Source organism: Lithobates pipiens, unplaced genomic scaffold (assembly GCF_037356315.1).
Source record: "Lithobates pipiens isolate NorthernLeopardFrog02 unplaced genomic scaffold, aLitPip1_a1.2 Scaffold_19, whole genome shotgun sequence".
Classification (NCBI taxonomy): domain Eukaryota; kingdom Metazoa; phylum Chordata; class Amphibia; order Anura; family Ranidae; genus Lithobates; species Lithobates pipiens.
Genome location: NW_027507764.1, coordinates 181291137 through 181303312, shown reverse-complemented (window position 1 = coordinate 181303312; position 12176 = coordinate 181291137). Strand labels below are relative to the sequence as shown.

Here is a 12176-nt window from a genome sequence, read left to right as displayed (position 1 = left end):
ATATATTTTTTTAACGCAATTGCTAGAGTAATTTAAAAAATTGCACAGAGTCAATAAAATAAAGTATTCTATTTATGCCAATGAATCTTGTTTCATATCTATGCTACCAACAACGAGATGTAGATCAGTCAGGCCAGCAAGTAGACACACTAGGAAACTAGCCATTCAAAGTAAACCAGAAATATCTCTTTGACCCCTTTCACATTGGCAGAGTTTGCCAGCAGATCTGCCTGCTCAACGGGGGATCTCTCCACTGATCCCCACTGAGCAGGTGAATGACATGTCCGTGACCACTCCGCTTATGCAGAGTGGACACAGACACAGTCCACTCTCTTCTATGGGCAGTCGGATGTAAACGAACCACCTGTCTGTTTACACTCAACTACCATCCAATCCGATTCGCCAGACGGACGGGAAACTCCCCATCCATCTCTTTTTAGTGGATAGGATTGGAGAACAGGCGGATTTGCTGTGCTGGTGGACTCTGCCAGTGTGAAAGGGGACGAAGAGATATTTCCCACTCCCAATGTCCGTTGACATCCACCACTGCATATAGAGCAATGGGTGGTCTGATCGGGTCCGCCTGAAACACTGACATACAGATCCGATCAGTCCACCCATGTGAAAGATGGCTAAATATCTAGATTAAAAAAAAGGATCCATTTTCTGTATAAAATTGAATAATATTAATTTTATTTCAAAAAATTAAACAAAAATGAAACAAAAGACTTAAAATTAGAGTTTGATGTATTAAACACTGGATATGGGTAAATAATATATCATGTGAATAAAGCATTTACCTTCATATCCAAAAACTTTCAGAGTTCTCACACGTTCCACACCTTTGGTGTCCATGGGTACAATGATCATACTATGCTGTTTGTATCTGGGCAACACAAGAGAAATGGGAAGATGTTACAAACAATATAATTCATGGGATAAATACAAACCATTCAGATATTTAGTCACATAAAAGTAAGCAACAAGTTTTCATTTTCTGTATTGGTTTTTATTAAAGCCCAGCTACACCCAAAACCTTGTTTAAGTTTTGAACAGGCTGGTGAAGAGATAGAATGTTGGATGGAATTTATTTGTGATCCTGAAAAGGAAAGTTAGCTTGTCACTTTCTGTCCTGAAATCACCCGTGTGCTTGCAGACTGTGACAACGCACCTGGTTTCATTAAAGCCTTGACTATTCCCAAGTCTATCCAAAACAGAAAACATGTTGGCTAGAGTTATGCCGCGTACACACGATCGGAATTCCCGTCGGAAAAAGCTCTGATGGTTTTCCAGACGGAATTCCAACGGATTTCGGCTCAAGCTGTCTTGCCTACACACGGTCACATCAAATTCCGATCATTTATAACATGGTGACGTACAACACGTATGATGTGACTAGAAAAAGGAAGCTCAATAGCCAGTAGCCAATAGCTTCTGTCTCATAGTTGAATCTGAGCATGCGTGATTTTTGGCGTGTCAGAAAAGCATACACACGATCGGAATTACCAAGTTTTTCTGTCGGGAAAATTAAGAACATGCTATCAATTTTTGGCTGGTGGAAATTCGGACAGCTAAATTCCGATGGATGCTATATAAAAGTGTAGCGCTTCAAAAACATGGCATATTTATACCATCCTTACAAAAATATCTTATATATATACATTCAGTGAATATTCACAATGTGAAATAGTGCACATAACATATAAAGTTTTACTATAAATCACATATAGATATTACTTGCTATATATAGATATATAGCTATAACTATAGAATGATTCTATAAAAGGATTCAAACGAAAGAAAAAATCCAAGAACAAGAGAATCCAAACATAAAGATGCAAAAGTCTTTTGTATATAATATCCGTGTATAGTCCACAAGTGTGCAGGAAAAATCATACATCTCCTTCATAAAAAATCATGCAGTCACCACGTGGTATTCCCTTCACCAATGGACGCTTACCGGATTTATTGGATCCACACAAATTTACATTTGGGGATCACATAAGCTCATACATATATATATGCAGATTCCTTTAACAGTGCATTTTCCAGGGGGATTTCAAATGTAGCTATTCCATTCGTGTACTAGGAGGTAAATTATCTCCAGCCATACAAATCCATAGGAGTAGTTGAACACATATAAAGGAAAGCAGGGACCAAAATAGTGTAATTCTGTTTTATATAAAAAATGTAATAAAAAAGTAGTAAACTCACATGTGTACAGTAGGTTAAGCGCTTTTCAGTATAAAACATGGCTGCAGTGAAGTCCCGACGCGTTTCGTCATAGAAGACGTCATCTGGGGTACTACTCCACCGCAGCCCTCTTACTTATATAGCTAGACCCCCAATTAGGCACAGATTCAGTCCATCCGTGTCACCGCATCTTACTTCCGGTATCACAACATGGCCGCCGGCGTGCGTTCCACACCTCGTTGTGATATTATTCTTTGGAAAAGGGACTAATCCTAAAAACAATGTATTGTGTGTTGGTCTCTAAAGAATAATAATGCTGGACCCCATTTAAAATCCTTACCATTCTGACTTATTGGGCGCCTGTCTCATCAAAAAGACTTCACAGGACCGCGCTCTACCAGAAAATCAGAAAACCACTTCCAGGTTGTATCATGGAATGTATCCAATCCAGGGAGAGGAAAGGGAGTCTGGCGCGAACATTATTGCGCCTGCTCTAACAGTCGTCCAGCCAATCGGCGCCTGGATACGGTGCCGGTCAGCAAGAGGATCATCCTCCATCGACGGAAGTGAGGCAAATGTATTTACATCACTTCCGAAATCCGTGGAGCGCAAATAAACGTCGTGTGGAACGCACCGCCTACAAAGGGTATTATTCAGATCAAATAACTTTATTTAAACACGGAAGTGACACGAATACACTCGCGTCACCTCCAAGGATCAATGAACCGCACTCAAACACTTAATGGACCGCATATGTCACTGGATACATCACCATAGATGGATACATATATTGTAAAGAGTGCCTACGTGAGCAAATATTCGTCTAGTCTAAATCCTCAACAAAAGGAGAAGATAAACATTATTACAAGAAACTGCAAAAATTACGTTACTTTTAAAAAGAGTGTATCACTTCCAATCTTTATGCAAGAGATGCAGTATGCAGTATGTAGGGAGGACAACCAGAACATTCGCAATTAGAGTAGGAGAACATATAGCCCTGATAAAAAGCAGGGACTCGAAACATACGGTCCCGACACACTACAAAGAGTGTCACAATAGTGATCCTACTGGAACGCAGTTTCTGGTTATTGATAAATATACACCACCATGGAGGGGGGGGTGCCATGACTAGGGGCGTTTCCAGATTAGAGACCTACTGGATATACACGATTAAATACCACTCCCCGTTTGGTTTGAATGTGGAGTGGGATATTAATGCGTTTATTAATGACGGGTAAGGTGGGGATATTTATGTTTGAATGAATTTATTACACCTTTTTTGTCAGAATTAATGTTTAGGTCATTACTATATTTTGCCCGGTATCTGTTACTGTTATTTTGTTATTACCCCCTGTGGTTTGGATTTTGTCCATCTTGTGTGTCAACGCATGGGTTAAATCCTTGTCACTTCCGAGATTGGGGCACGGTAGCATTCTTGGGTGCCTAGTTGGGTCTAACTTTAATAAACCACTGAATCAACAATATGAGGACGATGTTGAATTTAAAATATCATAACTATGGAGGATCGGCTCCATTTGAGCCGCTCCACTATAGTTTAAACAGATATGTATGTTTAATAAAATTTCTAGCACAATATATATCAGTTATTTTCTGAAAATATATGGGGTTTAATCTCTTGCATAAAGATTGGAAGCGATACACTCTTTTTTAAAAGTAACTTAATTTTTGCAGTTTCTTGTAATAATGTTTATCTTCTGCTTTTGTTGAGGATTTAGACTAGACGAATATTTGCTCACGTAGGCACTCTTTACAATATATGTATCCATCTATGGTGATGTATCCAGTGACATATGCGGTCCATTAAGTGTTTGAGTGCGATTCATTGATCCTCGGAGGTGACGCGAGTGTATTCGTGTCACTTCCGTGTTTAAATAAAGTTATTTGATCTGAATAATACCCTTTGTAGGCGGTACGTTCCACTCAACGTTTATTTGTGCTCCACGGATTTCGGAAGTGATGTAATTACATTTGCCTCACTTCCGTCGATGGAGGATGATCCTCTTGCTGATCAGCGCCGTATCCAGGCACCGATTGGCTGGACGACTATTAGAGCAGGCGCAATAATGTTCGCGCCAGACTCCCTTTCCTCTCCCTGGATTGGATACATTCCATGACACAACCCGGAAGTGGTTTTCTGTTTTTCTGGTAGAGCGCGGTCCTGTGAAGTCTTTTTGATGAGACAGGCGCCCAATAAGTCAGAATGGTAAGGATTTTAAATGGGGTCCAGCATTATTATTCATTAGAGACCAACACACAATACATTGTTTTAGGATTAGTCCCTTTTCAAAAGAATAATATCACAACGAGGTGTAGAACGCACGCCGGCGGCCATGTTGTGATACCGGAAGTAAGATGCGGTGACACGGATGGACTGAATCTGTGCCTAATTGGGGGTCTAGCTATATAAGTAAGAGGGCTGCAGTGGAGTAGTACCCCAGATGACGTCTTCTATGACGAAACGCGTCGGAAATTCACTGCAGCCGTGTTTTATACTGAAAAGCACTTAACCTACTGTACACATGTGAGTTTACTACTTTTTTATTAAATTTTTTATATAAAACTGAATTACACTATTTTGGTCCCTGCTTTCCTTTATATGTGTTCAACTACTCCTATGGATTTGTATGGCTGGAGATAATTTACCTCCTAGTACACGAATGGAATAGCTACATTTGAAATCCCCCTGGAAAATGCACTGTTGAAGGAATCTGCATATATATGTATGAGCTTATGTGATCCCCCAAATGTAAATTTGTGTGGATCCAATAAATCCGGTAAGCGTCCATTTCGTTTGGTGAAGGGAATACCACGTGGTGACTGCATGATTTTTTATGAAGGAGGTGTATGATTTTTCCTGCACACTTGTGGACTATACACAGATATTATATACAAAAGACTTTTGCATTTTTATGTTTGGATTCTCTTGTTCTTGGATTTTTTCTTTCGTTTGAATTCTTTTATAGAATCATTCTATAGTTATAGCTATATATCTATATATAGCAAGTAATATCTATATGTGATTTATAGTAAAACTTTATATGTTATGTGCACTATTTCACATTGTGAATATTCACTGAATGTATATATATAAGATATTTTTGTAAGGATGGTATAAATATGCCATGTTTTTGAAGCGCTACACTTTTATATAGCATTTATCATGTTAGGCCGCGTACACACGCGCGGACTGTTCGCCCAACAGTTTCGGCAAACAGTCCGCTCAAACTTAGCATGGACGGACATGGCCACACACGACGGACGAACAGTTTGCTGAAACCGTGCGCGATGACGTGAACGGCACGTACGACGGGACGAAAAATACGACGTCCTATACACTGCATTATAGCTTTCGGCGTGAAAATCCTTTCTGAGCATGCGCGCAACTTTGTTTGACGAACAAGCCTACACACGGGCGGACTGTTCGCTCAAACAAGGTTTCAGCGGACAGTTTTTCGGAAATTCTGAAAAACCTTGTCCATCCAACTGTCCGCTGAAACTGTCCGCTGAAAGCCCACACACGAGCGGACTGTCCGCCCAAACACTGTTCAGCGGACAAAGTTGGGCGAACAGTCCGCCCGTGTGTACGCGGCCTTACACTTTATACCCTGGTGGTGTGTTAGCAGCTCACTTTTTTGTTTTTTGTATTTTTTATAAGAATAGCGCAGTGTTTTGGTTGAGAGTTTTCTTTAAATTCCGATGGAGCATACACAAGTTCGCATTTTCCAATAAAAAGCTCTCATCGGTCTTTTTCTGGCCGGAATTCCGATCGTGTGTACGCGGCATTAGGCTTTATATGATTATCATTGAATCTGATTTAATTTGTGCCTAATTAATTATAAATAATGTTTCAGTTTTTTTCTTAACCCAATTACTTTTTGGGCAGGAAAAAGCTTAAAGCTACAATAAACAGTGGCCAGTAGACACAAGCCATATTAATATGGCCTGTTCGTTCAATAGTATAAAGTCATACAACCAGAGTAACCTATGGAATTCTGTTAAAATAGAACATTTAGGTTATTTTCCTGCATAGGTATGTCAAGAGATATTAAATCAAACTTCTTCATTTTATGTCATTTATATACTAGATATAATGCATTCATTAAATATCAGTAAAAGTTCTAACTTTTTTTTTTCTGAAATGTACATATTTGTTCTACTAGCTGCTTCATCAGAAAATGATGTCTACTTATTGAATATTACTCCAGGGTTGTACAACAAGGACAGTCTTGTTGTATGACAGTCTAGGGCTACAGGAGACTCTTTAAAAGCGTGGTACTTTATGTATATGATTTACTGTATATCTTGTATGGTGATGTTTTGCACTATTACTATTTTTAAACTTTAAATAATAATAAAATTTTTCTGTTTTACTATATAGTCTATATAGTCTCCATAAGAGATTGCCCTTAAAGTCCCCCACTTTTCCTTTGGTTCCTTATATATACAATACAATTTGATAAAACATGTTTTTGTTGCACTTCTCATTGACACTTATTTGGAAACTTTGAACTGGTTAAGAGTTTTTTTTTATTCCTTTTGGGGAGAATCACCAGTACTTATCACAAGGTGTGACACATATTGTTTATTGCTGTGAAGGAGATTAATTGAACTTTACTGAGTGGGTTTTCTCCAGGTACACCGATTTCCTCCCACACTCCAAAGACATGGTGGTAGGTTAATTGGATCCTGTCTAAATTGGCCCAAGTATGTGTGTGTGTGTGTATGAATGTGATTCGATCGTAAGCTCCTTGACGGCAGGGACTGATGTAAATGTACAATATACTGTATATGTACTGTAAATGGCTGCATAAATTGATATTTCTATATAGGTACCTGCAATAAAATAAAATTGTCATACATTTATTTTTTTTCACACATTATTTAGCGCTGTAATGCCGCGTACACACGACCAGACTTTCTGGCAGAAAAGGTCAGACGGAATCATTTCATTGGATATTACAATCATGTGTGGGCTTCATCTGACTTTTTCTTTCGAAAATTCTGCCGGATCTAGAAATTGAACATGTTTTAAATATTTCCGATGGAATCAATTATCAGGAAAACCGTTTGTCTGTATGCTATTCCGACGGACCAAAAATTACGCAAGGGCAGCTATTGGTTACTGGCTATTTAACTTCCTTTTTCTAGTCCCGTTGTACGTGTGTACGTCACTGCGTTCTAAACTATCAGACTTTGTGATTGTGTGTATGCAAGTCCGTTTCAGCGGAACTCAGCGTTTATTCTGACAGAAAAAACGGTCGGGTGTACGTGGCATTAGTGTCCTATAAATAACTCAGGATCTGAACTTGGCTAATCTCATTTATCAACTTGTTTAGTAAACATACCTGGAAGATGAAGCATTTGTTGTTTTACCCATTACGATTGCAACTTTACAATTTGGATTTCCAGCACCTGCAAAATTGTTAAATTTATGGTTGAAAATATAACCAAAAACATCAAGAGTCTGTGTTATCAATATACTGATATTTAAAGTGATACTAAAGTCTTGTTGTTTCTTGTTTAAAAATAACAAACATGTTATACTTGCCTCCTCTGTGCAGTGGTTTTGCAAAAAGCAGCTCAGATCCCCCTCTTCTCGGGTCCCACAACGGCACTCCTGGCCCCTCCCTCCTGTCGAGTACCCCCACATCAAGCAGCTTGCTGTGGGGGCACCTGAGCCGAGCCACTGCTCTGTGTGTCCATTCAGACACAGAGGCTACTCACAGGACACAGTGGGGGAGATTTATTAAGGCTGGTACACATTGAATCTGGTGCAGCTGTGCATGGTAACCAATCGGCTTCAAACTTCAACTTGTTCAGTAAAATTTTTACAATAAAACCTGGAAGCTGATTGGTTTCTCTGCAGAAGTGCACCAGATTTTGCACTCTCTAGCTTTAGTAAATCTGCCCCAGTGAATATGTGTCAAGATTTCAAGGAAGTAAATATGTGAAATTCTTTAAAAATTAAGCTTTAAAATGTCAAGAGCATTGAGAATAATAGGAGTAGTTTGGAAAACCATTAAAAAGCAATGTGTAAATTAATATAGGATTTAAAATGTTGACCATGAATACACTTTGATGGGTGTAAAATGAAATAACCCATAGGAACCAACCACTGCTAGAGTACCAGTATACAGCAAAAACAACAATTGTGGCATAGCCATCATCAAGACTATACATTTACTAGGAAATTGCTTAAATTGCTAAATTTGCAATTAAAAAAAACTAAACTGTCAACTAATAATTATGGTAGAAGAAACTCTGCATTTCTCTTCTACAATAAAATATTTCCATTTGCCTGCTAGCTACTTTTTTTTTTTAACTGTACACTGATAGCTGTGCATGCGGCGGGTGCAAGTGCCAGTATTAATTAAGTTAAGTAAGCAGGTATGTTTACCACGTTACATGCATAAGTCATATAATACCTCCAGTTTTTGGGTTGAGATAACAGTAAGAGCCCTTTCAAACTGAGGTGGTTTTTAGGTGTTTTAGCACTAGAAATAGCATCTGTAAAGTGCCTGAAAACCACCTCCCATTCATTTCAGTGTGACTTTTCACACTGGGGTGGTGTGCTTGCGGGACGTTAGGAAAAATCCTGCAAGCAGCATCTTTGGGGTGATAAAGCGCTCCCAAAACACCCTGCCCATTGAAATGAATGGGTAGCACTTCCAAAGCGCCTGAAAATTGATTCAGAAGCACCGCAACAGGGGCGCTTTTAACCCATTCTTTGGCCTCTAGCGGAGAGCTTTTGACCCCCCGCTATTAGCCAAAGAAGGGGTTAAAAAGCGACTGTGTAAACAGCAGTAAAGTGCCACAAAAACTAGCAGCGTTTTACCGCTAGCACTTGGGCAGCCTCAGTGTGAAAGGGGTCTTAGTCACAATGGGCCTGATGCCTTAAAAATATAAAAGACAAGCAATCGTTTTTCCCATGGTAGTGCTTTTCAATTTTTCAACATTATCAAGCATATTTTTAATTGTGTGCAAAATTACAGGAAAAATCTACAATACTACATTCTAATTTGTTATTCTTTTTAAGTGTATATAATTATTGCAATAAAACAAATCGTTCTTAGCTGTACAAAGTGCCGACAGAACCCTACACTTTACCAAAAATAAATAGAAAAGAAATATATTTAATAAACCTTTTATTCTGGCGAGGCTATCGTGTTCTAACTATATTCTAGAAGTCACCTCTCTAGAGCAGCTTCGCCATTTAAGGGGCGCTGTCACTTTGCACATTCATATCTGGCTGGAAATTGAATGCCAGATTAAGTTAAATATGTTATTGTATGTATGTATTTTGTTTTATTTCCTAACTTGAAGCAAACAGCAAAAATTATTAAAAGTTTTCATTTGAATTTTTCTGTGTGTCGGCATGAATGCCTTTTTATGGTCCACTGTGAGTGCCCCCATTAATTAAACTAAGACTAAATGTTGTCTGGGTATATCAAGGGTGTTGGCGTTTTAGGGAGTAATACATATGTGGCATCACAGAAGATGCCATGTGACTGAAATTTTCATATTTCTTTGAAAATTAAGGATCTTTTCCTCGGTCGGTTAGCTTTGGTAATTTAACCTTTGGTCACTTAGCATGAAGATTTGTGCAACTTGTCTCCTTTACCATGTAGCCAGGGGAAAACAGACTTGGTGCACAATTCACAATTGAGTCTTGGGCAGTAACATCATGGGAGCATCGTTGATACAGTGTTACCCAAAACTACACAGAAAAATCAATTCAGTGTCATTGAAGGCACCAACATGAAAATAATTCACCAGAAGTTACTATCTGGGTGTGTTTCTCAATGGGTTTCCTGGCCGTCTTGTCAGCAAAGCAGAATTCTCATTTTTTTTCTAAGTGATTCCATTTGTCATTCACACTGCCTGGCATTCCTTTCTTTGAAAACAGCTGGATATAGCTAGGGGATTATTTGGAACAAGATTTTACTGCTCATTGTAATGGAAGAAAAGGTTATTTTCTATTCTGGATCTAAAGAGAAATTACACCAGAACTGGAAAAAAACCACCAGCACTGAATAAATTATATTAACTAGTACAACATAGACTTGTAAACATATACTATTATGCCGCATACACACGACCGGACTTTCCATCAGAAAAGGTCAGATGGAATAATTTCATCAGATATTCTGATCGTGTGTGGGCTTCATCTGCCTTTTTTTTTTTCAAAAATTCTGACAGACCTAGAAACTGAACATGTTTTAAATCTTTCAGATGGAAACAATTCCGATCGGGAAAACCGTTCGTCTGTATGCTATTCCGATGGACCAAAAAATGACACAAGGGCAGCTATTGGCTGCTGGCTATTGAACTTCCTTTCTCTAGTCCCATCATACGTCATCGCATTCTAAACTAATGGACTTTGGTGTGATCATGTGTTGACAAGTCTATTTCAGCAAAACTCTGTCGGAAAGACCGTCAAAGTTTATTCTAACGGAAAAAACGGTTGTGTGTATGCGGCATTAGAATACATACAGCGATACACATAGTTTTCCATTTTAAACAAAAGCCATTACAAGAAAAACTTTTACATATAAAGTATAGTTTATAATTTTAAACATTTTACTAAAGTATATTCAAAGTACCTGATGGAAAAGTTTGACGAAATAAAAAAGAAAAGGTCAGGATTTTTTATGGCTCATGCACATTGTTAAATAAACACAGAATCTCTTCTTCCACTTTTTCTTCATCAGGTCCTCAGTGTTTAAAGTAACTTAGAATGATCTTTCCAGTACAAATACCTAATAATAAATGTGCGTTTTTCCCAAACTAAAGAAAACATCAATTATATCAGATGGGCAAATCCCTTAGATTATTTTAAAATGTAAACATTGTAAAACTTCCAAAAGACACTAAGCAGCTTTGATTCTAAATAGTACATTAATCCAATGTGTCTCTTTCATATCATTTGTCCTGGTGCTATGGAAGGCCTATGGGTGGGGAGGAAGGTTAAAAGGAAAGTCACATCAAATTTAAGATCTTTGTTAAAATTTATGGTAGAGAAACTGCATCCACTAAGTGAAGTCATGTACACAACACAAAGTGGATTTAGGCAAAGGAAGTAGAGTTTATAGCTGTAAACTGCGATTTTATTTGTTGTCTTGAGTTACGACACCTTGTCTTTGTGCTTTTCAGTGTTTTCCTCAAGCAGTTCTTTCTACTTTATATGTACAATTGTGTGAAAAATTATTTGCCCCTTCCTGATTTTTTATGTTTTTGCATATTTTTCACACTGAACTGATTCAGATCATCAAATTTTAATATTACACATAGATAACCCAAGTAAATCCAAGATGCAGTTTTTAAATTATTATTTCATTTATTAAGGAAAAAAAGCTGTTCAATCCTGCCTGGCCCAATGTGAAAAAGTAATTGCTCCCTCCCATGCTGAATCATGAATGAACTGTGATTAACCACAATTATTTGGAAAGCTGAGTTTAATTTCACTTGCCACACCCAGGCCTGATTACTGCCAGACCTGTTGAATCAAGAAATCACATAAACAGAAGCTGTCTGACAAAGTGAAGCACGCTAACAGATCACAAAAAGCCATTCATCATGCCACAATCTAAAAAAAAAAATCAAGAACAGATTAGAAACAAAGTAATGTACATCTATCAGTCTAGGAAGAGTTTCAAAGCCATTTCTAAGGCTTTGGCACTCCAGTGAACCATGGGGAGAGCCATTATCCACAAATGGAGATAACTTGGAACAGTGGTGAACCTTCCCAGAAAAAAATTACTCCAAGTGCATGACGACGACTCATTCAGGAGGTCATAAAAGAACCCAGAACAACATCTAAAGAGCTGCAGGCCTAACTGGCCTCAGGTAAGATCATGATTCAACAATAAGAAAGAGACTGAGCAAAAATGGTGTGCATGGGAGAGTTCCAAGGCCAAAGCCACTGCTGACCAAAAAGAACACAAAGGCTCATCTCACATTTA

The 12176-nt window shown here is 38.2% G+C and overlaps 1 protein-coding gene across 1 annotated transcript in view; it reads right to left on the bottom strand.

The window, feature by feature from the left end:
* The window catches only part of ACAD11 (acyl-CoA dehydrogenase family member 11), a 199364-nt gene that overhangs the window by 98133 nt on the left and 89055 nt on the right, over window positions 1-12176 (bottom strand). Inside the window, exons 14-15 of the mRNA XM_077491529.1 lie at window positions 7560-7626; window positions 801-886 (exon numbers count right to left, since the gene is read on the bottom strand). Of these exons, the coding sequence (XP_077347655.1) occupies window positions 801-886; window positions 7560-7626 (153 nt within the window). The remainder of the gene's footprint in view (window positions 1-800; window positions 887-7559; window positions 7627-12176) is intronic.